A 25446-nucleotide genomic window follows, 5' to 3' on the forward strand; every position below is an offset into this window, starting at 1 on the left:
TGCTACGAGCGGTGGAATGAAGTAGTGGTATCTAAAAGCCTCTTTCCACCGAAATTGTAAGAGTGTAACCCAGGGCAGGGCTGCAACAGCCAGCTTGGCTTGGTGATCTTGTGGGGTGTCTGCAATTTGGCGTGGGGGCGGTCAGCCAGCCTGGCTTAGGGCTCTTGTGGAATGCCTCCGTGTCACCTTCTGCAGGGACAGCCTCGTGCCCTCTCCTGCGCCATCGCCAAGGCTCAAGGGACCAGCTGCTGCTTCGAGCGCAGTAACTCACGCTGCACAGCAACAGTGCCAGCACACGGAAGGCAGCGGGAAACCGCCAGCCAAAACTTAGGTGGGTTGGATCTGTGAAACTGAATTCTCAATGAGTGAGAACGAGGGTGAGTTGCAGCCCCCTCTGGGGTCAAGCTGTGAACGGTTACAAATGAAATAAAATAAAATAAATAAATAAATCAGTATTTGGGTGTGGTTATATTGAGCCAGTGGCTTGCAACTGCGGAGAGAGGGTTACCCCGCTCCCCTCCACGCCTGGCCTTGCTCTCCTGTTCCCTACAGCACTTAGCCGACCGAGATGGTCCAGTTTGCCGACCTGGCAGAAAACCATCTCGCCAGAAGCCCTTCCTGTCGGGTTAGCGCGACAAAAATGCATTTAGCGTTTGGCCAGTGAAGCACCAGAACCCAGCACACGCAAAGGGGCAGGCAGGGACCGCCCGAGGTGGTGGCAGAAAACGTTTGGGTCATCCCCAAGCCGCCCCATCATCTCCCTGGCCTGGCGCGGCCACCCGACCTGACCCAGTGAACTCCTCCTGATAGCATATTTCCATACATTCTGTATGGTATGTCTAAATATTTTGATGGTTTTAATATTTTGTACCAGCCGTGGAAACTGGTTTGCTGCTAGGTGACTGTAAAAGTGAGATTTGGTAAATAATTATTAGAAATCTGACACTAACACTATGATTGAAACAATAGACAAAAGTATAGCCAAGCAATTAACTAGTAGAGATAGTTACTCATCAGTTTTGCAGTTCTTTGCTCTTATGACTAGATGTTCCTGTACGCTAGATGAGAACAATGCTGAAACTGACCACATGTGACTGAAGCTGCATTAAGCTTCAAGATCAAAGAACAAGGACAAGAATAAAGACTTCAAGGACAGCCAGCAAGAACTTCGAATGGGTCGGTGGTCACAAAAGCAGCCCTTCGACTCAAACGGATCCTTCACGGCACACGACCGGATGTAGGCAGTACTAAGATAATCAGTTGCAATTATTTTTATGTATATGTATACCGATCTGATTAACATGCAATTAGTTATTCTCTATAACCTGTTAGTGCTAAAGCTGTGGCACGCATGCTAGGCGGAACTATCCCCCGTGCACCCAGCGCTGCAATGAAGAACGCCCGCTTTCTAAAACTCCCAAAACGAGTCTTAAGAGAGTTTCTTCGACCGGCTTTTTGGTATCGCTTCCCGCGCTGCCAGCCGCCGTGGCTCCGGCCGGGGCCCTCAGGCTGAGGGGAAGGGGCCCGAGGCGCAGGCGGGCGCTCTCCTGACGGAGGAGCAGGCCGCGGGCACACCCTCACGCCTCACTCTAGGAATGAACCACGGGCCCGCATGGGGGGGGGCAGGAGGGGGGGGCTGGCGGTGTGCGTTATTATTCATGAGGCCTCATGAATATTCATCAGGGCGGCTGTTTTCCCCCCCTCCCGCACGTTACGCCGGGAGGGCCGCTTGGGCCGCCAGCTGGGCTGGGGCGGGGGGGGGGAGGGAAACGGCACCCGCCCCCCCCCCCCCCGCCACTTCCGCCCAGCCCGGGTTTCCCCGCGCGCCGGCACCCCGCATTTCCGGTAAGCGCCCGCCCGCCGCCCGGTTCCCGCCTTCTTCCCGCTTCCGTCCCGGCCGCCCGCGGTGACGCCGCTGAGGGAAAACGTGCCGCGCGGCTGCCGCCGCTCCGCCTCTTTTTTTTAATTTTTTTTTTAATTTTTTTTTTTTTTTTTTTTTAAAAGAGAAGCCGCCGATGACGCCGTTCCGCTCCGGTCGGTGCCCCGGAAGAGCTTGATTAGTGCTCCGCCCCTTGATCCGGAAGCGACTCGCCGCTCCTCTTTCCGGTGAGGAGGCCGCTGCCGCCGCTGGAGTCGGGGTCGGGGTCGCCGCTGGGGGTTGGTGCCCGGTAAATTTACCGGGTGGCGGGTGTGGGGGCGAGGGGGGGGGAGACGAGGGGAGAGCGGTACTTCCGGGTCGGAAGCGATCCGGAAGCGGAAACGGAGGAGGTTCTGTCTGTCTGTCTGTCTGTCTGGTCTGTCTGCTCGCCCGTCCGCCCGCCCGCTCCTCCGTCCCGCTGTCGGCTGTCGGACGCTCCCGGGGGTTCCGCAGCGGGAGAGCCGCGCTCCGGGCCCGGCCCCGCTTCGCCGCCGCCGCGGGGAGAGGAGGAGGAGGAGGAGGAGGAGGAAGGGGCGGGGGGCGACCGGGCGGCGCGCCCCGTCCTCGGCCGCCGCCACCGCCGCCGTGTGTGTGCGGGCCCCCGCGGGGGGAGGTGGGTCCGGGCCCCCTCTCCCATCGCGGCCGGTCCCCGCGGGGAGCTCCTTCCCCCGCCCATGGCCGCTCCTCCGGGGGCTGGACGTGGCCGGGGGGTCCGGGGGTCCCGCGTTACATCGTCCACTGTCATACAGGGCCCCCCCGGGTGGTCCCGTAACCCTGGCGGTTTGTTTGCAGAGACGGCCTTGGAAGGAGGAGAAATGCAAGAGGAGGGAGAGTGAGAGGGGTAAGGAGCTCCCGGAGCTGCGTGAGTGACCCCCTCGCCCCCCGGGAGGGGGGGGGGTCCCACCACCGGCCACACTGGTTGGGAGGGGTGGGGGTGAACAGGGTGGGCTGCCGGTCCCGGCGTTGGGGGGTTTGAAGTCACTTGAGCTCCAGGGAGCGGGAGAGAGGGGATCGACTGCTCCTACGTCCCCTGCCAGGTATCTGTCCCGACAGGGGCTCGGTCGGTTGGGGCAGAGGGTGTGCACGCGTTCGGGGAGCGGCACCAAAGTTGTTCTGGCTCTGGTGCGCGGGATTGGGGTTCGGGACTTTGTCCGGCATGTTTGGGGTGTTCCTGATGTGCATCCAGATGTGCTCGTTATAAAGACGTAGTGGCGCTTTGAGCTTTTTGGTGCTTACGAGCTTCGTGGAAGCATTTTTGCATTCGAGCTAACAGCCTGCGTGGCCTTCAGCATCCTTAGTATTTTGCAGCAATTAAGCCTAAAAGCTCCTTGTTATTGAACAAAGATCTTGGGCAGACATGAAACGGCATTGTAAATCATTCCCGAGTGTCATGCTCAGGGCCTTTTGTCAACTGAAAACTCTACACTGAATAGAACATAAAAGCTAGGTATCTGGAGAATAAAGAAAACCATATTAAAAGCCAACCTCTAAACACTTGCCTATCCAACCTTGATTGTGCCTTCCAGAAACACAGCTTCTACCTCACCGTGTACTTGCACGTGCTTTTATCTGTCTGTTTATGATTAAAGTGATGACCTGCAAAGAAGTTTAAGTCCAGCACGTTAAGTATGTGATTCTGTGAAGTACTCTGAGATCTAAACTCCAGATTCCTTGTCCCTTGTGAGTTCTGTGGTTCACTCGGTTGTTTATTTGGTGTATGTACATTTGTGGTCTGTACATAGAAGGTGTTTTTGGTTTATATCAGGAGGGTACGTTGACATCTGTCTGATACTAGACTGGTGAATAGGAAGAAGGTCCCATCTCTGGCCTGTTTGTGGAAGCTGGGATGATGAAGGCACTGCAGTGGGAACGTGCTGTGGTACAGGGTTGAAGCTCCAGCCCATGTCTGGTAGTTATAGAGCAATTGGAAGGGTTACGTGCAGAGTTCTGGTAAAGTAAGTGTGAGCAGCTTTAAAGCGGGGGCTGCAAATAGGGGTGCATGTTTTCCAAATACCCTTTAGCCTAAAAGCGGGGTAGGGGAGGGACAGCTTGGGGCTTATTAGGGCAGTAGTTTGGTGGAGGAATCTTACCTTTGTTTTCTCCCTTTGGAAGACTGGCTTGCTAGTGAGATTGCATGAAAGCTTCAACTCTTACACCGTTTCTCCTTTTCCTCCACATTCTTATAACTTCATCACACTTCAGCCTTTCAAGCCAAAAGTTTTGAGGCCTGATAGCAGCTCAAGCATGAAGATTTCTGGATGGGGAGGTGGATTCTAAAAGAGTTTAACGATAACAGTGTAGTCATCTTTTGAGAATCAATAAGCTTTATTTTGACTTGCACGCTTTGTAAACTGAGCAAACAAAAGTTAGGTGCTCTGTGAAGTTCTGGTAGGGGACTAGATGGAGACAGGCAGCCACTGAGTGCCCTGACCTGTGCTAATCTGGACTTTAGAATCTGGAAATGGAGTTGCCTTTCATTCCTTGTACTCTTTAAATAAGCAAGCTGTTGTGAGATTTTTGTTTAAATTGGCATCTTTCTGTTTAACTCCTGAAGTTTGCAGTTGAGAATCCAAGGGAGTCTTGGACGATTACGAAGTTTATTTGGAAAATGCATCTGATTATTTTATGAGACTTTATTTTTTTACAGAATCAGGTTCACTTTGATGTTTTTGATGTGGAAGCTAAGCAAATAAGGGCTTACGTATTTTAAAAACAAAACCAAACAAACAAAACCCCCAAAAACCCCAAACCCAAACTTGACATTCCAGACAAAAACCCCCTCTTGATTCAGGCGGGGCTCAGTTGCCAAGAATGCGTTATCTCTTCGTGCGTGCCCATCCTGTGGAAGAAAAAAAAGTCATGTAATTAAGCGTTACATACGTAGGGCCTTGCTGTGGGCAGTGTACTTAATAATTAATTTGGCTCAGAAAAGAAAGCAGAGGAAGGAAGGTACGAGTCTTGCCCCATCAGATTCTGATTGAATCACAGCAGTGTAAACCCAGCGTAATTCAGTCAGGCAGCTAGCCGTCTGACTGCATGCCACTGACGCAAGGTAAATAATTCATCCTTAAGTGTGTTTATTGGTTGATTTGTAGTGAGCGAGTGAGGCAGGAATACTTGGCTTTGCTGTTGCCTGAGCAATTCATAAAAACAAAATTATCAGGTAATTTGGTTCATTTACATACTGCTTCTCTACATAGAGGAAAATTATCTTTGCATTTTGGCTCACACACAGCAATTCCACATGTATTTATTCTGCCCTAATATACTTCTGGAAAGTAAGTGTTTCATGCTACTTGGGGCATGCTCCTCAGCTTATCTGATGATTGAGATAGGCCCTTCAGAAACAATATTTACTCATTAATTAGACTACTGCCATATCATAACAGAAATAGGAGTGGGACAATTTGCAGGTAGCAGCATGAGAAACCCACAGTGCTTGCTTTCTCTAAGCAGCTTGCTCGGCCAGATGTTCTCTGAGCATGGTTTTTATCACACGTATGTTACCTACCAGTTTTGCCATATTTGTTCAGGAATAGGTGTATCTTCTGCTTCAGGAAATACTCTTTTGTTAGTTTCTTTAGGATTTGAATAGCATTTTCATGAGTGTAACAAGCTTTGTCCGCTAATGTTACTACACAGAGGAGTGTAAGGCTTAGAATGGAAAGGGCTTCTTCAGCCAGGCGTTCCTAAAGAGATTACGCCCTTCTCTTCAGAGGGCTATCTTTTAGTGTCCGACTGGTCCTCTGACTGCATGGAGAGTCGAGATGGAGCAGTGGGCGCTTGACTGGGGACGGAGTCCTACAGAATCTTGTCCCAAGGAAGGGAATGAAATGGGCAATAGAGAGCCATGACATGATCTCACTTGGAAATAGGGTGTCTCAGGAGCAGGGTAGTTGGGTTATTTTCCCGCTGCCTAGTCTCATTGGGTGAGAGCAGAGGATCTTGTCTGTCAGGAATATTGAATGATATTTCCGGGTTTCTTTCGAGAGCGGGGATGGGGTGGTCAGAGCGGTGGGCAGCAGGAAGTTAGGAGCCCTAAGTTTGACTTCTTGGTCTGCTGTGGCTGTCTGTTATCTTGGGCAAGTCTGTTTCCCTCTCTCTGCCTGTCTTTCTTCCTGTGTAACATAATGCTAATGTCCCCTTGCTGCATCTGGGTCCTTAGCGTTGAGCTGGGGTGGAGGGACAGGCAAGGTTCAAAATTTTCACTGCTTGTGGGGTCAGACTGTCTGTGACAGTGAAAAATGGTTTTCAGCTGTATTTGCCTGGTTGCAGATGCACAGACTTCATCATTTATGCCATGTACTTGGGTGGATGATAATTGGGGAATGCTGGAGGTGTTCTGGGTTCGTAGTCAGTCCTTTTTTTTTGCATGGAGGACTCTTGGGCAAGAGGCGTTTGAGATGGACCCAAGCCTGGGGGAATAGCAGGCACCTTTTTCCCCTGGAAATAATTTTTGGATTTGGGCAGATAGCTCAAAAGTGGGGAGAAGTTGCTCAAGTAAGACAGGGGAGATTAAGGAACTGTCACAGCATTGGACTGAGTCAGTTCCATGTTGGAGTCTCTTTGGGTTTAATGTTCTTCTTGTGTGTGTGTGTGTCTGTCTGTCTGTCTTCCTTCTCCTCCATTCCTCTTCCCTTCCCCCTTCCTCTTCCCCCCTGTGCCCAGCTAGGATGGAAGAATCTCATTTCAACTCCTCCCCGTACTTCTGGCCAGCAGTGCCCACCGTCTCGGGACAGGTAAGATCTTTGTCTTCCAACCTATTATGCTGGTCTTGCTTCCTGTTAGAAGTTGATGCATGGTTCGTGTTTCTGTTGCATTTCTTGCTCAGCCAACTGCTGGGAGCAGCTGTGCCAGAGTATTCTAAAAGCTGTTCTTCCCACCCATTTAGATTGAGAACACCATGTTTATTAACAAGATGAAGGAGCAGCTATTGCCCGCAGAGAAGGGCTGCAGCCTGGCTCCCCCCCACTACCCTGCCTTGCTGACAGTACCCACCTCTGTGGCCCTACCCACTGGTATCTCCATGGACTCGGACACCAAGCCAGAGCAGCTGACACCACACAGCCAAGCCCCTGTGACTCAGAACATCACCGTGGTACCGGTGCAGTCTGCAGGGCTCATGACAGCAGGTAGGGGACTCCAAGGGCTTTGGCAACATACGAAGGAAACTCTGGGAAGGGGGGACAGGGGGTTCTGGAGAATCCTTTTCGGGCTGTAGATTATTCCTAGTCTTACTGGTGGCTTGGACTGCCTTGCCATGGTTTCACTGTGAATCTCTAGGCACTCCATACATCCACGCTCTTTATGGAAGTCTGACTTCCAGCAGCGGAGACTGGGAGTGTGTTGGGGAGGGTAAGCTACTCTTCTGTTTGCGTTGTAGTCAAAAGTAGGTGTATAAAGCTTGCTTATGTGGGATAAGGAGGTTGGACATAATTAGAGATGTAATAACTGACTTCCTGCATCTTTCTTTGTTTGCAGGTCCTGGTCTAGTGATAACTTCCCCGTCAGGTTCCTTGGTGACCACAGCCGCCTCTGCCCAAACCTTTCCCATCTCAGCTCCCATGATTGTCTCTGCGCTACCCCCTGGCTCCCAGGCAGCCCTCCAGGTGGTTCCTGACCTGTCCAAGAAAGGGACAACCACCCTCTCCGAAGGTGGTGGGGGTGGCGGGGGTGGGGGAGTTGCCCCCAAACCGCCCCGGGGCCGGAAGAAGAAACGATTGCAGGAGTCGGGGCTGCCAGAGATGAGCGACCCCTTTGTGCTGTCAAACGAGGATGATGAGGACCAGCACAAGGATGGCAAGACATACAGGTGGGGAGCGGGGTTAAACCTTGACTGTTAAACATTGCATGGGGATGGGGGTGTATTTAACCCTTCAGAGGGTTACATGGGGAAGAAGAGATCTCTGCCTTTTCCCTGTAGAGTCCCTGAGTAGTGAATCTTTCAGCTGCAGAAAGAGTTGAGTTTTCTCTCTAATCAGGAGTGTTTGCAAGCTGGTGGGTTGACCCAAAACTAAGGATCTCCTTCTTAGTGGACAGCCTTGATTTCCTGAATATACAAATGTTAATCTTACTAGGTTAGCTGATGACCAGGGTGTTACGGAGGCTAAAGTGTATCCTTGATGCCACAGCCGGGTAGTATGGCTGGTGTACTGCAGAATGCAGTACTACCTGGTGCAGCTAGAGCACTTCTGATGCAGCTGAGAGCCCTAGTGTACCTGGGTGCTCCGAATTAGGACTCCAGTCCGTCCAGTGTAAAGACTACAGACTGGAGGCACACAGAGCAGGAAGTGAACTGTGGTGATAGTGTCCGCTCCTGTGCGCATTGCCCCTTGTGATCTCCTCCTATTCAGCATTCCCAACAAAACAGGAAAAAAAAAAAAGTGTGTTTCTGAATTAGGTGTAAGGGTGTTTCTGAGCCCTAAGGGTATCAGATAAGAGGGGGGAGAGTTCTGAGCCCTGAGGTTGGGTTTCTGAGCTTGGAGGGATGTGGCCTGAGTTTACAAGTAAGTGGTGCAAAAGGGAGAGATTAACTAGGAGGGGATACTTAAACCAGAGGATAAGGAGCATGGGTGTTTTAGAGAAGGTGGGGACTGGACAGAGCAGGCAAGTGCTAGGGCGGAAATGTGATGGTCTGTCTTAGTTGGGAAGCAGGAGCACAGATGGGTGACCTAGTGATAGGTGTGTCTCAGGGATGATTAAGATCATTAAGAGGCAAAGTAGTAGCCAGATGGAAACAGAAGATGGTCCCTAGCTCTTCTCACTTCCCTACTATGTGTACATCACCCTGTCTCAAACAGTTCCCCTTTTACCATCTTAGACCCTCTTTTTTTTGTACAGATTTAGTTATGTTTCTGGAATTAAGTCATAACAATATGAAGGCATCTATACAGAATCAGTGCACCCACCCCAGGCACTGTTTCATTATTAACTATAGCATTTTTAAAATGTTTACATTTTTAAATCAATACAGCTAAATGGGTACAAAACCAGAGCTTGGATCAGCCTTTTTATTCTCTTACCCAATGTCCCAGTTCTTCCACTTTGAAAATAATCAGCGTATGGTGAAGAGGGGTGGGAGTGTTAGGTAGCTTGCTATTTGTAATCCCACCATTTATTTTGGGCCTTAGCCACAATTCCACACTACTCAAGCTGCTTACAGTCTGGGTTGCTAATTAGGTTGTTAAATATGTATTTACAGGGGACACAATTGGCAGTGAACGCTAGAATTAAAGCTGAACCAAGGCTTTAATTATAGCTCCTTGTTTACTTGTAAGTTTGGAAAAAAATGCCCAAGACCAGGTGGAGTGACTCAGCAGAAACTTTATGAACACGCATAGTCTGTGTAACAGCTCATGAAAAAGACTTTGCAGGAAAAACCAAAGGAGTTTATATGTAGGAACATGTAATCAGGAAGATTTCCTGTCTTCATGTTTTGTCCGAGTGTGGTACCTCTGCCTCCTCCTCCAGCCCCCATCACAAGCAAGCCTTCCTCTGAGCAGTGCTAAGGTGCAAGATAGCTAAATTGAGATTTATTGAAGACCACCAAGGAGTACTTCTGCCCTCCTTGGGATCTCCTCTTTGGTGGATGCTTTTGATGTGCAAGTTTGGAACTAAAAATGATTGTTGAAAAAATAAAGGAAAATGCTATCTTTTCTTGGAGCTGTGGGAGAGAAAACCTTTGTGAAATACAGTAAAATTGTTTCTCCATAATATGCATATGAATAGTTAAAACTTCAGTTAAAACCTGCAAGTTAAAACTTTGAGGACTCCTGGATTTCTTCTGTATTCTAGAGGATGATTTGGGTAGTTCCCGTTACTACGGTATGCAGATACATCCCAGCTAAATTAAGACTGGGTGAGGTTCATCTGCTCCCTTCTCAGGCTGGAGGAGGAGTTGCTTGTGGTATTCATATGTCTACGTTTGTATGATTTCACTGATTCTTCCGATGGTACACTGAGGATGATCTAGTCAGATGCCTGGAAGGAGTTGTACTATATCGATCAACATGACTTTTTTTTAATACCCAATTCCTGAAGCCTGGGATTATTTTGTCAAATTATTTTTTGGTTTTAACTTTCTTTTTGAGGTCTGTGAGCTCTCTTGTCCTGAGTGCCTGGGCAGGTGGCTCATTTTCATAATTCCTGACTCCTAGTGTGTTGGTGAAGACAGAGTAAGGCCTTGAACAGATAGCACAGCAAGGCAGACTTGGAAGGAGTTGGAGCACAAAGGTGATACGCGTATTGCAGCTCATCCTGTTCGCTACCAAATGTAGAGATTCATGCTCCAGCAAACGGCAGCTGCTCTGCTGCTGTATCATCTCTAAAAGTGAATTAGTAGTCTGCTGAGAAAGTGGTGCAAGAATCTTTGTGTTTAGGTTTTTCCTTGTAAGAAAAGGTGCAAGGCTTTTGCCAATGATGGTGTTGCTTGCAGATCTTGGAAATCTAGCCTTAGGATCAGTCTGGCAGAGTCCTTGGTGCTTTGCTTTGTGCTATAAGAAGAATGCTTGCACCTGGAGGGGACAGCATCTAACCCAGTCCTGTGAAGCATTTTCCTTCATGAGTAATGTCACTTCAGTCTTGTCTGGATTCATTGTCAGCTCTTTGTTAATCTTTCCTGACATCTTTGTGGAATTTACTTTTTCCGTGGAAAATGAGATTGGCATCAAGAGTCTTGCTCTCAGTGCTGGCAGTGTGAAGCACATGGCTGCTTCTCAGTACTTTAAAAGGTCCTGAGGAAGAGAGAGCGAGCATGGATCCTGGAGACAGTAGTATTGTTTCTTAGGACTGTTTTGGTGCCTGTACCTGTGCACTTTTAGAAGTCTGGTGTGATGTGATCAGTGGACAAGGCTGATGAAGTGGTTCAGCCTCTCTGGGCGAGATCATGAGTGCTATCTCTCTGACAAACAGTCCTCTAAATAGTTTCTTCTTTGCAAGAGGAAGAGAACTCTCTATAGGTGTTGCTTGGTTCCAGTATTATGTTTGTAAAGGTTGGGACAAATACCAGTTTATAGTCTAGAATGGTTTTACAAGCTGTGCTTTGGAACCTAGGATACCAACAGAAAGGTTGTAGCCTTGAGAAGGGCCTTGCCATCACACTGTAACCAACAAGCTCTGTGTTCCCCACCGCTAGTTCTGAGTTTCCCTGCTTTCACTAGGTTGTGGGAACAGCAGGGGTTTGGGAGACAGTAAGCAGCTGAGGAATGGGAAGCTTCTGAAATGAATCCAGGGTGCAAAAGTGTACAGAAGCCTTAGAAGGCTTAGCAAGAAGCAGAGTTGAGCTGTAGGAGGTGAAGAAGCTGGATGAAGGCCCCCTTCAGTGAGGAAATTAGGTACACAAGGGGTGCCAGTGGTTTGAATACAGCAGGTGGGCATATCTCATTTTAAGCCTTTTTTTTCTGCCCTGTACTGGATTTAGCATTGCTGTTTGAACTTCCCATGGTTCTGAATAGATTTGAAATCTGGTGGCTATGGATTTTGTAAGCCATGTATATCTGTGAAAATATGGTCAAATTTGGCCAAGTTGTAAGCTTGCAAAAAATCTGTTAAGCATGCTCTGAGATGCTTTATAGTTTGTTAGTTGAAATATGCGAAGATTATATCCTCTTTGATGTTTCCTGAGGCTTGCATGACTCCAGGCACTGACCAGACTGAGTGTCTCCACAGAAGAGATAAATACATTCTAACCTCTCTCATTTTCTATATGAGCTGGACTACATGTGTACTCTCTCTGCAGCAATAAGCATCTTCTAGACCAGCGCTGAAGGGCCAAGCATGCTTTTCCTTTAGTCACAGCTATTCCTCCTTCTGCTTCAGAAGGCAGTCTTTTGTGCCCGGTGTTGACAGTAACCTCCCCCCTCTGATGGGCACAAAGGCAACGTGCGAGAAGACACTGCTTGGTTCAAATGTAATAGGGACGAGAATGAGATATGGGCTGGGCCCATGGAGCTGATTGTGTCCAGGAAGTCCGAAAATTTGGTAGAGCAGAGATGGGAATCGGAAAGGAGGAGAGAGAAAAGTCAAGAGCCTACAAACTAGGGAATGCAGCAGGGGATGTGATGGGGAGCCTATTTGCAAGGGCGGGATGGCACAGAGATAAGCTATGAAGGGCCAAGGCTGGGGGGAGGAAGAAAGCACCAGATCTGCTAGGGGCTAGAAAATGAGGAGATACCTAGAATTAGCAGAACAGATGGGGTCAAGAGCATGGGATGTGGACAGACAAAGAGAAGTGTGGGGGAGATGAGACAAATGTTAGGTAATTGAGGGAATGAAGTAGGGAAGAGTCACTGCAGCAGAGGATAAAGAGGCTGGGGCATGTGGGTAAAGAGCTTGGCCCTGGGGCTTGGTGCAGGAGAGAGGGGATTGCAACAGGCTAGAAGGCTAAGGGCAAAGCGGGAATTAAGTTTGAAGCATCAGGCAGAAAGTTTGACCACATTCCCTCCAAAGCCTAGAAATATTAAACCCAATATTTCTAAATTTTGCCATGTCTTTCATGTCAGCACAAGAATGTGACGTCCTCTGGCAAAGAACCTCATCCCCCTCTTAAGGCTAGAAAAAGGTGACAAGCTACCGTTGCTATCATTTATCATCCTAGCTGCAGTGGCAGAGGTCTGTGCAGTGGATCTTAAGATTGCTGATGACCAACGTGGGTGTCAGTATGATGCCACATGTTGGAATTTCTGTTTGCTTTTTTTAACAAGTAGTTCCGTGAGCAGCGGAACTAATGAAGCCTGGTTTCCAGCGGCTCTCTCCTGTGTGGATTCTCTGATGTCTAATCAAGGGTGAGCTTACTAGCCTTTCCCTCAGCAGGGGGCTCCAAGAGGGTCTCTTTTCTTTCCCCAGCTGCATATTTTTATGAAACTTCTGGTGACATTAAGATCCTTACCCCTTTTCCAGATTTGGTTGCAATTGGCTTATGATCTCAAAACTCTTAAGGAGGACAGGTGCACATGCACATCCATATATACACACACAGTTTGTACACATAAGCTTTGCTTTGTATATGAATGCTGTGCTGGGAGGTTAGAAAATGTCAGAATTAAGACTGACCACATGCCTCAGGATATAATAAGGTAAAAACTTAGGTTATGGTAAGTTCTCTCCCTTCTGCTGAGATGTAACTCTGTGTGTGCACGTGCGTGCTCTCAGTTCATCATAGTGCCAAGCAGAAGGCACTAACAGTAAAGGTTCTGCAGTCATGAGTTTTAATTTTAGCACGTTACTTGCGTGTCAGTGGATTGAGTGTGTGCAAAGGAATGGGGGGGCAGTTACAGTTTCAACTGGGGAGAGAGAACTTCAAAACTATTCTGTCATACATCTTATCTGATCACACCTTAATTTGGCCCGATTGAGTCAATGCACTTTGATACCATCCTTGATTATGTGATTGTAGTTATCGTGTACGTGATGGCCTGTCAAGAGTCCTGCATGTTTACTCGGAGAACCTGAAAGGAGTGTTTTATTTTTAAAAAAAAAAAAAAAAAAAAAAAAAAAATTATGTGGGGTTGCAGAATTGAGAAGAATGATTTGGGGAAGAATTTGACTGCTAGTCTGAAGAACTGTAGATTATGCTTGCCTCTGCCACAGATTTGTTATGGTGTCCTACAGCTGTGTAGTTCAGGCCTGCAGATAATCTTGCCTTGAAGCCTGTGCAAATATGAGTTAGGTCTAGTCTTCAATGGATTTGCATTTGCCGCAGGCTAAAAATGACCACAGACAGTTATCCTGAAATAATTAACATTTGGTGTTCCCAAAACCGTAATCTCTTCTCAGTTATCATTGAATAGTCCTCTGTTACATGTCAGACCCTGTTTTGCTTTGCAGAAGCATTGCATCTCGTAGCTGTAACATAGAAGTCTATAGGAGCTGTGATTTGAATGTATATAATAATAACTTTCCTTTAAAGGAAAAAAGTGGTCACAGGTATCAGTTTGGCCACTTGGAATTAGTGGGTATGTCTGTCTTGCTGTGTTTCACTCCTGTCTTTTGTCACTCCCTTCCCTTAGAAAAAATAAAACAGGGACATTGTGGGGATAGATGAGTGCTTATGGAGCACTGATACTTCTGTGGTGGGCACAACAGATGAGTGATTCTGCTTCATGAGGTTGGAATTGCATGCGGTCGATGAGGCTTGAGGCTGTACACAGAGTGGTGATGAAAAAAAATGAACACTTGCTTGTTAAGTATCTGTCTGTGCAACATAATAAGGATGCAGTTCTGTGGAAACAGTCAATAAGGCTGTATCAGAACGCACCTGCATTGCGGAGCCAAATTATGGTGACATAGATGACCTTAATTCTGGCTTTTCCAAATTTACTAGTGCTATCTCATGGGCCTTTCGTATTCTTTTAATTTTAGCTTTTGCATGTTATCACTATACTAGGAAACACCGTATTGTGTTTTATTGTTTTGCTGGTCTTTTATGCTAATGGTGACCGATTTCACAAATTGGTAGACAAGGTCTTAGGCTTGATGTTGTTCAATGATTTGGAGGTCAACAGAAAGTCGCAGCTGATAATTTACAGATAGAAGCAATGCTGGTGGATGGCAAAAAAAAAATAAAAATAGGGAAGCTTTATGTGGTTGTTAAACTGGAACTATTCAAGCAAAATGTGTTTTAATACAGTCTAATGGAAGGCTTAGCCTTTTGGGTAATACTGTGTGACTTCTGCAGCAGTCAGGGATTGAGTCCTAGCTGTTTGGACACAGTGGAAAACAGTATCAGACAGAATTGTCCTGTTGGATGCTATTGAATGCCTTTGGTCTAAAGGTAAGGAACATGGGGAAACAGTATCCTGGAAAGCAATGACTCTGAAAGACTTTTAGGAATTAAGTGACATCATGTGAGCTCCCAGTGCGAGGCTGTGACAGAAGAGGGTAAATGCAACTGTTGAAAGCATAAATGCTGGAGTCATTAAAAGAAGACAGGCAGCCTGTGAAGCATGCTGAAATACCACAAAATTCTGGGTCTGGAATTTTAAGATCATTTGGAAAAATGGACAAAATGCAGGAATGCCCTCAAATCTGAGAACTGGAAAAGTGCTATATGGTGAAAGCATTTAAAAACACTTGCTGCCTTGCCAGGAGAGTATGCTTTTCTGTAGCCTTATCAAGCCACCAAGTGACTGAAGGATGGTGGAAATAAGTTGACTAAGATCTCTGGGTGTAGCTGATAGATTTGATGGTATATGTGCCAGTAGTGTAAATTGGTAAATGGAAGAGTAATGTTAACTTCTGAATAGGAGTTGATGCTGGGTGTAGAAGTGTGGAAGCAGAAGTACAATTTGTATGCTTTCATTTGGCATCTTCATACTCACTGGCTTTATTTAGGTCTTACACGAGTTTTCTAGCTGTGTATCTTGGGTGTTAGTTCTGTCTCCTTTCCCCTGCCTCTTACAAAATATTAGTAAGAAAATGTTTAACTTCAGCTTTAAAAAAATTGGGGAATGCAAGGGTTAAATTAGTATTTATCATGAACTGTGCATCCATTATTATGCTATGCTTGCATTACTTACTTCATTAACTCTGCATTGCAAAGGCAGTAAGTACGTTTCTTTCCTTGCTAAATGAACTGCTGACTCTGACAGCCTAAACTTACTCTTACCATCTAGTTTAACTTCAGACCTTCCTGATGTGATGATTTTTTTAAATTTTTTTTTTTTAAGCTTGTGGTCTGACTTATATTTGTAGCCTAACAGAAGGAGCAAAGGCTCAATTATCTTCTAAGACTAATCTCAGTAGATACTAGGAATTTGAATTCTCAAAGCCATGTAAAAGCTTACATAGTTTTCACAACTGTGATACTGATTAATTAAGCACTTGATTGAAAAATGCTGTTAATCCATGTTAGGCAAATTTTACTATGAGCTGGTATTTCAGATGGTATTTTATCTCATAACAGCATCTGATGAATGAGGTGGAACATTCCATGAAAAGTGGAAAAAAATATGGCACTCTGTGCCACAGAGTTGTAGTCTAGTTGCTATAAGCATCATTTTGTTTATGACTCATCATGATGACTTTCATATGGGAGCAGAATTAGAATTGTACATCCACCTTTTACTGGCATTTCATTATTTTTGAGGGTGTTTCTGTCTAACAGGAATATTCTCTGAACGTCTCACTTTATTTCCCTGCAGATTCCCTATAAAAAAAAGGATTATAAACATTGGAAGGGGTTACTTTTGATCTCTGGTATATGGCTGGGTACTAAATTAACTATTTATATGAACCTCTGTGTTATTAAGACTATGTTCTCCTAGGCTGTCTAAATTTGCAGAGCCATAACAAGCAGCTGTAGGGGATGTTGTGTCACACTGTCAATGGGAATGCTGCAGTCATTGCTGTTACTTGCTCTCAGAAAGAATACAGTCAAAGTAGTGGTAGTTTAGAAGCACAGTGGGAAGACAAGATTAAAAATGGATATTAAACAGAGGGGAAAAAAATAATTAATTCTTTCATATAGTGTTTTGTTCTTGCTTAGCAAGGAGCACTCCCAACTTTTCCTCTCCCCAGCCAGGAGAATTTCACTGAAGTAGAATACTGAAACGCTGCTAGTGTCAGATGTGATGTTCTCATTATCCATATAGATTTAACATTTTTTTTTAATCCATATTTGCCCACTAGAGGGCTGATTGCATCTTCCCCTTTAATATTTGATGTTGTCTGAGGCAGAATGCGAAGCCCTTAATTAAATGGATCATTTGTTCCCTTGAAAATGCCTGATACCACACGATACAAGACTCTCTGAAATGCAGCTTTCTGCTATATTCCAGGGCTTTTTTTAACTCATAAGGCTCATGAATTTGTTAATGCTACATAACATTCTTGCCCTCTCAGGGCTGATGCTAGTTAGATGATTGGAAAATGAGTCCTTGCAAGCCTTTCTTTTTAAATATTGTTTGTAAAACAATACTGGAATGTCTATAGCTGCTAAATTCAGACAAGAGGAGTTTAGGGGGTTTTTTTGTGGGGATGTGGTTGCGTGTTTTTGCTAACCGTCAGATTTATCTTCCATTTTTATGCAAGTGCCGGAGAGGTTTTGAAACACCTTCTTTACAATTTTATTTTTAAAATGGAAAAGGACGTTGAGTCTGTGTCTCTTCATTAAAGTTATTTTAGGGCATTTCTGACCTGAAGGCAGATATCTGACAAAGCAAATAAGTAAAGGAAAGGATGCACAGAAGTTACGGAAAATTAAGTAGATGGCTTTATGGCACTACAGGTTTAATGCGTGGGACTACTTAGACTTGATGACATAGTAAAGTTTCATGAATTTTTCAGAACAGAATAGGCTGTTTAAAATATGTAGTCATGTGTACAGCACAGAAGAGTTTAGTGCCCAGCATTGTAGTTAAACTAAAGCAAAACTTTTAGAAAGGTGTTTCTCTCAGAAAGGTAGCTGGATTCTCAAAATATTGATTGTAGGGGCCAGGTGATTGAGACCGTACTACAGGCTCCGAGCTTCCAAAGATGCATTATTCTCATGGTTGGAAAGATCCTATCTCCTCTTGGATTTTTTTAACTGTCAGTTATTGTTTCTCATTGTACCTTTCTTTGCTCACAAAACAAGCCCCTAGTAATTGGTATTTTTCTGCCTACATAGATTTATATGGGTATTGACCAAGCCATCTTTTAAGCTTTTCTCCAAACCTAGATAGACTGGGCTCAGTGAATCTTTACTGCGAAGCCGATTTTCCACATGCCATCATTCTTTAAGTTTGCTGAACTTGCCTGAGTTTTTCAATAATTGTTGAGTACGTGGACTTCAGAATTAGACGTGCTGTTGTGAGAATAGTCACACCATTCCTGTTTACAAAAATGATACCTGCTATTCCCCTTTGTTTTGGTTAGCCATATTAGCACAGCATCGCACTGGGAGCTTGTTCTCAATTGAACGGTTCCTTATCAGAGGACTGATGTTGTGTAACAGGGTTCAATTGAGAGTAATGGAAGTAAGCATCTGGTGAGAAGGAGCTTGATAAAAGTCATGCATGGGATTATGCCGTAATTGCTTGCATTAGCAGGGAGGTGGATTTGGCGACTCAGAGGCATTTTTCAGTTCAGTATTCACCTCAAAGATCTTTCTAGTGTTGCTGCTTTCAAGGATACAATCCTCATCCTGTAAGTATGACTTGATAACTGCAAAATGCATATGCTGTATTCAAGCCTAGCTTTAAACATTTCAGAAAGTCTGGAACAAGCTGCACAAGTGTTTGGAGATAGTTGGGTTTATTGAACCAAGAGCTACTTTTTAAAAAAGATTATTCTGATGTTCCTTTTTACTCCTCGTACCTCTAATAGACCTAGGGATAAACAGCCAAATTGCTCCTGTTTGTTGATTCCAGAAGAGATTGTTGTGTGTGTGAGGTGAAATTTATGTAAGGATGTATTTAGCTTGCATGTTCTGTTAGGGTTTGCAATTAAAGTGGATTAAGAGAAAGATGAAGGTAGGAAACGTGGGAAAAACTGTTAGAGGTGATAACGAATGATGGGGAGGAAAAGACGTTACGGCAGGTGTGTGGTAGAGTGCTTGCTAGGGAGGCATGGCTTCCAGTTAAATGGCTTAAAATCAAGCTGTAGCTTGGAAGGGCCTGTGGAAGTTAAGGTAGGTGCTGGATAAATATTGCCTACGTTACATACGCTAATCAGACTGCACACTTCATAAAGCTTCTGGCTCCAATGTAAATAGTCACAATAGTAGATGTAATGAAGTATCCTCCTGGGAGGAGATGGATATGGGGAAGAGCAGGATCAACTCTGTGACTTGTAAGACCCGCAGAGACTGCTGTCACTGAGCAGTTTTGTGAACACTTGTAAAATTTGAGGAAATTCCCAGACAAAAACATAAGTCAGCCTGCTGTGAAGGTTGAATTCATGTTAGCCAGACTTCTTCTGGGTGGCATTTTTTCTCTCAGCTGTGACCCTGGAAGTTCCAAGTGCAGGTTCAATTTTGTCTTGTTTAATTGAAAAGTCTGCAAATGGAAAAACTAAGTTCAGAGAAACCTTAACTCTGCCCCTTGGTTGGCACACCTTTGGGGGAAAAAAAAAAAAAGTCCAGTAACTTGGATGCAGCTTCTATCTCTCTGTCAAATTACCAACCACAAAAGCTTTTACCATCTTGAATTGTAAAACAGTGCAAGCTTCTCTTAACAGCCTGGTGTCATGATGGAGGAACAGTTTTTAACAGCAGCATCCATAGCAGATAGATGCCAACTGCTTCTTCCTGTTCAAAGAGTCTGTGTGTTACCAAATACGTTTCTGATCATTATGGGAACAGATGGATCCGAACTCCTAGACAAAACATTTTGCATCACATCAGTAAGGTTGAAATGATGAAAGCCCATTAGACCAGTGAAATACCACGTTTGATATCCAGAGTATCTTTGTGAGACCCACTAGGAAAGCAGCACTGTTGTTATTCTCAGCATTTTGTATTCTAAATACTCGAATGTCTTCTCCAAAAATTGGAGCAGAGTTAAGTGGGTTTGGTCATAACTGCTTTTGCAGACTTTGCAGTACATGGAATTAACTTTTATTATGAAGGTGAACCTTAACCTGGGATTTCCGGGTTTTCCAACCTTTTTTTGACTGAAATAAATCGTAGATGAACAAAGTGTTTTTTGTCTGGGAATTATTATTCCTGTCCCCTTCAGACTGCTGTTGGAAAATTTCCAAAGTGCTGCCCCGTCTCCCTTGTAAGCCTTACAAATTAACCTCTTTGAGTCTTCCAAGACCTTTACCTGTCCGGCTGCAAGGTGTCGTTTGGTCTCTTCTGCCAGTTCCGAGATTAAGCTTGTCCCCCTGGGACTGGAGTACTCGCAGCCGAGCCCAGTGTCCCGGGCGAGACCTCCCCAGAACCACATAGCGAGAAAAACGTCCCTTCTTCGCTCGGTGTGGAAGACCCCATCCAGTTAGAGCTGATCCATGTTGGGGCTTGCCCCCGTGTGACGCTGTCTCTTCCCCTCGCCCCGGTCCCAGGTGCCGGATGTGTTCGCTGACCTTCTACTCCAAGTCGGAGATGCAGATCCACTCCAAGTCCCATACGGAGACAAAGCCACACAAGTGTCCTCACTGCTCCAAGAGCTTCGCCAACAGCTCGTACCTGGCCCAGCACATTCGCATCCACTCAGGGGCCAAGCCCTACACGTGCAGCTACTGCCAGAAGGCCTTCCGCCAGCTCTCCCACCTGCAGCAGCACACACGGTAAGGGCCGGCGGAGGCTGGGGGCCCTCCGCGCTGCATGTTGCCGTCGTCCCAGCATGCTGTGAGCACCCTCGGCGGGCGACTGCCTGGGGAGACCTCGCTGTTTTCCGCAGGCCGGTCGGGTCTCGTACACGACAAACCGGCAGCGGCGGCGTCCAACACGTGAGGCTTGTCGCTTGCCGCGAGGGGCTTGGGTGTGCGCGGAGGTTAGCGCTGCTCACCCCGAGGGGCGTCTGCAACGGAGTGACGCTTTCTGACGGCAGGTAGGGCTGGTTGTGCCAGAGCGAGAGTAGAGTGGGCGTAGGGAGGACTGTTCCCTGTCACCCCAGCGTAGTTCTGCCAAACGTGTCAGTCCAGGCTCGCAGCCCCCCCTGCTATTTCAGCCGCAGGCTTCCCACACACAGCTTTGCCAATGCCCCTCAGTCCAAACTCTATAGTTCCTCTCTCTGGATCCTCCCCCGGTGCGGACAGACCATGGTCTCTTGAATCCAAGGGGAGCACGGCTCGAGACCGAGCGAGCTCGTGCCGTGTCTGGAGTTCCTCTCCGCGTAGCAGATAGCGTGGTGCCGTCCCACCCCCTTTGTGCCCTCATTCCATCAGCGCTAGCCAGATGGCGGTCATGTCCAACTGCTGCTGCTCCTCCTCCTCTTCGGCAGGATCCACTCCAAGCTCCACACGGCGATTGTCAAGCCGCACAAGTGTCCTCACTGCTCCAAGAGCTTCGCCAACACATCCTACCTGGCCCAGCACCTCCGCATCCACTCGGGGGCCAAGCCCTACACCTGCCGCTACTGCCAGAAGGCCTTCCGCCAGCTCTCCCACCTGCAGCAGCACACACGGTAAGGGCCAGAGGAGGCTGGGGGCCCGGCCCTGGCCCCCCCGCGCTGCCGGCATGCACCTGTGGAGCACGCGCGCCAAGCATGCGGGGGGCGGGCGGGGAATGCGGCCGGCTGCGCCCTCGGAAGGAGGTGACCCACCAGAGTGGACGGAGTGGAGGCTGCGCAGGAGACACTGACCACGCCAGGGCTGAGGCGGGCACGCGCTGTCCCTGGGGATCCTTGGTCTTGCACCGCGGGGGGCACAGAGAGAGAGAGCGATAGAGAGAGAGGCATTGGCCGTAGGGGATCCCAGCCTGGCACCACGGGGGTTGCACTGAGTGTGTGGAAGCTTCTCCTGGCATTGCAGGGGGACAGGGACGGATGAACGCTGTAGGTGATCTCAGCCTGATAACGTAAAGGGAAAAGTGTCGGAGTGCCTATCCTGAGAAGGAACGGAGCTGCTTTCTTGGTACTGCGGAAGCAAGAGAACAGACTCCTCTTGGTCATGTGGGACTCCTTGGAGCAGGGAGCCTGGACCTCCAGAGCCCTTCCCAACCCGTTTTCGGGTGGCCCACATGCCGAGCCGGCCAGGCATTCATAAGCTCTTGCTCCCCAGTCCTAGTCACTCTCTGAAACCTGCTTGACTGCCTATGTTCTCTAACTTCTAGCTGGACACAGGAGCTGGGCAGAGCTCTCTTTGTCCAGATAGAACAGCATCTGGAGGCAACATCATCCCCTTCCCTGCTCTCCGGAGTGGCTGTGAGATGTGATCACAGCATCAGGCCCTGGCAGTCTGCCCTGCCTGCCTGCTCACTGCCTCCCGTTTGTGCTCTTCCTCCTCAACAGTATCCACACCGGGGACCGACCCTACAAATGCGCTCACCCTGGGTGTGAAAAGGCTTTCACCCAGCTTTCCAACCTGCAGGTAAGGGTCTGGGCTTGTCCTGCTCGCCAGTGGGGGTGGCGAGGGCAGCTGTCGAGTGGGAGGAGAGGCTACTTGCCTGTGGTGGAGGAGATGGAGAAATTGGGGCAGCTGGGAGGAGAGTGCAGAACACAGAAAAGCTGTTGAAGCCCTGGGTGGGGGAGAGATTCCTGGCTTTTGTGGCACTAGTGACCCAAAGAAGTCACATAAACAGTCACATCCTGTGAAATCGTAAACTTGACTTGAAAGCGGTGAGACCTTGGTAAAGTTCCTCCCATCCCTTCTGCAGAGTTTTCTAACTTACGTGGGGCAAGACTTTTGCTAAATGTCACGCAGGTTTTATTCTGTGTATCTGATTGAGTTTTTTGTTTGTTTTACAACGAAATGGAGGGCATAAGAGTAGGGATTTAGGGAAGCGGAGGTGGTGTGTCCCTGTTGCGGTATCCTGGAGGAGGGGAACTGTAGGGTGTGCCAAATGGCAGAGAGCTGTAAATGCCTGCGAGCAGTTGAAGCAGATCCTGCCCTGAAGGGCAGTGACAGATGCAGGGAGCAAATGTGTCGTGAGGCAGAAGAGAAAAGGAAAAGACTGAGAGAGAGTTGTGTGGAGACTTGAGAAGATGAGAGCTGTGGAGAGTTAGGAGACTCTGCTCTTCGAATGCCTAGTATGCCTGAGAAAATAAGGGCATCTGTGGGGAAGATGTGGTGGGCTGGAGGGAGAAGCTCTGTCCCCTACGCTAGGAGCCAGGCGTACCTCCCTCAGCAGGCGGGGGCCTAGGGTGCTGGGGGCCTGGCTGGAAGGGGGTGTTGGAGATAAAGCCTTCTGCAGTACTAATGCTTGCTTTCTTTTTCGTCCACCCCGCTGCTGCCCCCCAGTCCCACAGACGGCAGCACAACAAAGACAAACCTTTCAAGTGCCACAACTGCCACCGTGCGTACACGGATGCTGCCTCCTTGGAGGTACACCTGGCTACGCACACGGTGAAACACGCCAAGGTCTACACCTGCTCCATCTGCAGCCGGGCCTACACCTCGGTGAGTGTTTGCCGCCGTGGGGGGTAGCAGAAGCAGACATGCTTCCCGGGGAGTAGCTCCTCCGGATCCAACGGGAGCAGCCCCCTGAGCTGTCGCGTTCCTCCCCGTCGGGCTTCGGCTTTTGCAAATGCTGTCCCCTCCTCTCTCACGCCATTCTTCCCGTTGCAGGAGACGTACCTGATGAAGCACATGCGGAAACACAACATCCCTGACCCACAGCAGCAGGTGGTTCAGGCACAAGCCCAGGCCTCTCAGCAGCAGCAGCACTTCCAGCCGCAGGGTGGGGGGGCAGCAGGGGGCCCTTCTGGAGACACTAACCAACCCAACCCTCCCCCCCAGTGCTCCTTTGACCTGACTCCTTACAAGACTTCAGAGCATCACAAGGACATCTGCCTCACTGTCAGCACCAGCGCCATCCAAGTGGAGCACCTCTCCAGCTCCTAGAGAGACCTCAACCCAGGGAGCAGAAAGCCTCTTGTGCATAGCCTGCGCCCAGGGGCACCGCTTGTGCAGCGGCCCTCCTCGTGCAACAGTCTCCGGCCTCTCCTCCTGCAACAGCCTCTTCTGGCCGTGTAACCCTGTTCATGGCAGCCCCTTGAACAACAGCCTGTCTCAAGGGGGTGCTCCTTCTGTGCAACAGCCTGCCTGGTAGGAGGATGCTTCCTTGTGCAAGAGCCCCTTTCCTGTGCTGGGATCACTTCCTCATGCAAGAGCCCCTCCTTTCAAACCCAAAGAAAGGCCCCCGTTTTGCCTTCTCTCTCACTGTAGGATGCGTATGAAGGGGGGGTGCGTGTTGAGACATGCATGGTGGATGGGATGGAGAGACGGTCCTTGTACGTACAGGGGCTCGGACACATGTTTTCAGCAGGCCGCAGAAGAATGTGGCAGGGTTCACAGCTGGATGGGGTTCTTTGAGGATTTCCTTGAGTGTCTAAGAGAGAAATATCCATTCCTGTCCCTCCTGCTTGTGAAAGGGAGGAGGGGTCGCTCGTCCTGCCCCAAGGACTGGATGGGAGAAACTTTCTCCCCAGTGGAAGGTGAGACCAGTGCGGGGGGAGAGGTGAGGCATGTTCTCTGGGCCGGACAGGTGCCCACGCTGCCCGAGGGCTGTGGAGTATTGCACTCTTTCTCCTCCCCTGGTGGAGAGCAATAGAGAGGAGTCTGTCTGAACTGGCTGCTGCCTCTCTCTCCCAGCTGTCTGAGCAGCACAATGGCCAAGGCCCCGTAGGAATGTGGGTTCCTGCTCATTGCTCTTCCTGCCCGTTGTGGATGATGTCCTAGCAGCTTGTACTCCTCCTCCTCTCCCTCCTGCTTCCCCCCCCCACCTCCTCAGAAAAGCCTGCAGGCATCAACAACAAACCAAAAAGCAACTGGAGGGAGGGTAAGAGACTGCCAAAATAATCATCACCCTTCTCTCTACTCCCTTTCCCGAAAGGCGGAACGACAGCAGTTCTGACTCTCACACGCCTGTCCTGCCCCCAGTTTCCCAAAGGGAAGGAGGAGGAGGAATAGACCGGTCTTTTCAAGGAGCCGGCAGGAGGCAGGGAAAGGCTAGCTTCTCCTGCTCACCTCCCGTCAGAGCGCTCTCCCAGGCTCCCTCTTGCCAAGACGGGCTGGACTCACATGGCAGTGGTGGCCTCTTCTGGACCCTGGTCATGGGAGAGAATCCCCAAAAGGTGGACAGTGGAGAGAAGGGGATGAAGATCCCCACAGAGAGACCAATCTAATGAGAAGGGGGAGCCAACAAAAATAAACTGAAGGCCCCTTGAATTTATATATATATATATATATAAATATCTATTCCCCACCCCGGCCCGCTCTGTCCTTGCTGTAACTGTTTCTATCTCTGTGTTTATAAAACGCATTATCCTGGCGAATTTTTATTTTCAATCTTCGTTTGTTTTTCCCTTTCTCTTCGTCTTCAATTCTCCTTACCTTTTTTTTTTTTTTTTTTTTTTTTAATTGGTCCACATGACTACTAGTCTTGTGTGTCACTTGTTAGTTTCTTTGGATCGTGGAGGCTGACTCGGAAGAGAATGAGAAGGCAAGGGAAAAAAGCATGTGTTGTTGGGATTTAAAATCAATCACCCACCCAAAGCCTATAGAATCCCAGACTTCTGTATGAACAACCAATAGGGGCTTCTTTTTTTTTTTTTTTTTTTTAACCACCTTGTATAGAAATAAATTGGTGTAAAAGGCTCCTTGAAGGTGCTGCTGCGAGCACCTTGCCCCTGTGACGTGTGTTCCTTCCCCCTGCACCAGACCACTGCACGAGCATCTTGCCACTGTGAGTCCCGAGCGGCTGTGCGGGCGGACGCGAGGGTAGCACATCCCCTGCCTTTGGGCAGCCTTGCGGTTCGCACAGGGAAAGTGAGGAGCTCGGCCCTCTGTGCTCTGCAGCTGCGGAGCCTGTGGCAGAAACCTTTTGCTCCGCGTTAATGGTCACGAGGGTTGGCTGCAAACGGTTGGAGTGTTTTGTAGATCCATAGGTTAGGCTAGAAGAAGCTGTCTGATTTGACTCTTGCATTTCACAGGTGACATTTCAACCCATT

General features: G+C 48.1%; 1 protein-coding gene across 17 annotated transcripts; it reads left to right on the top strand.

The window, feature by feature from the left end:
* Positions 1-1775: 1775 nt before the first annotated feature.
* ZNF384 (zinc finger protein 384) lies at positions 1776-25093 on the top strand. 17 transcript variants are annotated; one of them, XM_030020003.2, is made up of 13 exons: positions 1776-1845; positions 2005-2168; positions 2711-2759; positions 3684-3873; positions 6591-6657; positions 6810-7050; positions 7400-7730; positions 12622-12699; positions 19898-20122; positions 20779-20961; positions 21787-21865; positions 22736-22894; positions 23063-25093. In XM_030020003.2, exons 4-13 carry the CDS (start codon positions 3821-3823, stop codon positions 23336-23338), a joined length of 1692 nt encoding a protein of 563 aa, XP_029875863.1. In that variant the 5' UTR covers positions 1776-1845; positions 2005-2168; positions 2711-2759; positions 3684-3820; the 3' UTR covers positions 23339-25093. The 17 variants fall into 17 exon arrangements, with proteins under 17 accessions (XP_029875863.1, XP_029875865.1, XP_029875866.1 ...); XM_030020005.2 differs by having other exon boundaries at positions 2005-2106; XM_030020006.2 differs by lacking the exon at positions 3684-3873 and having other exon boundaries at positions 6587-6657.
* The last annotated feature ends 353 nt before the right edge of the window (positions 25094-25446 follow it).

This window comes from Aquila chrysaetos, chromosome 7 (assembly GCF_900496995.4).
Source record: "Aquila chrysaetos chrysaetos chromosome 7, bAquChr1.4, whole genome shotgun sequence".
Taxonomy (NCBI): domain Eukaryota; kingdom Metazoa; phylum Chordata; class Aves; order Accipitriformes; family Accipitridae; genus Aquila; species Aquila chrysaetos.

What these genes read in the sequence shown, in the direction of transcription:
- ZNF384 (XM_030020003.2), top strand. Translation starts at nt 3,821, where the DNA reads ATGTCTGGTAGTTATAGAGCAATTGGAAGGGTTACGTGCAGAGTTCTG. An exon ending in ACGTGCAGAGTTCTGGTAAA is followed by an intron (nt 3,874 to 6,590) that starts GTAAGTGTGAGC and finishes GTGCCCAGCTAG; the next exon opens with GATGGAAGAATCTCATTTCA. An exon ending in AAGGATGGCAAGACATACAG is followed by an intron (nt 7,731 to 12,621) that starts GTGGGGAGCGGG and finishes TTTAACAAGTAG; the next exon opens with TTCCGTGAGCAGCGGAACTA.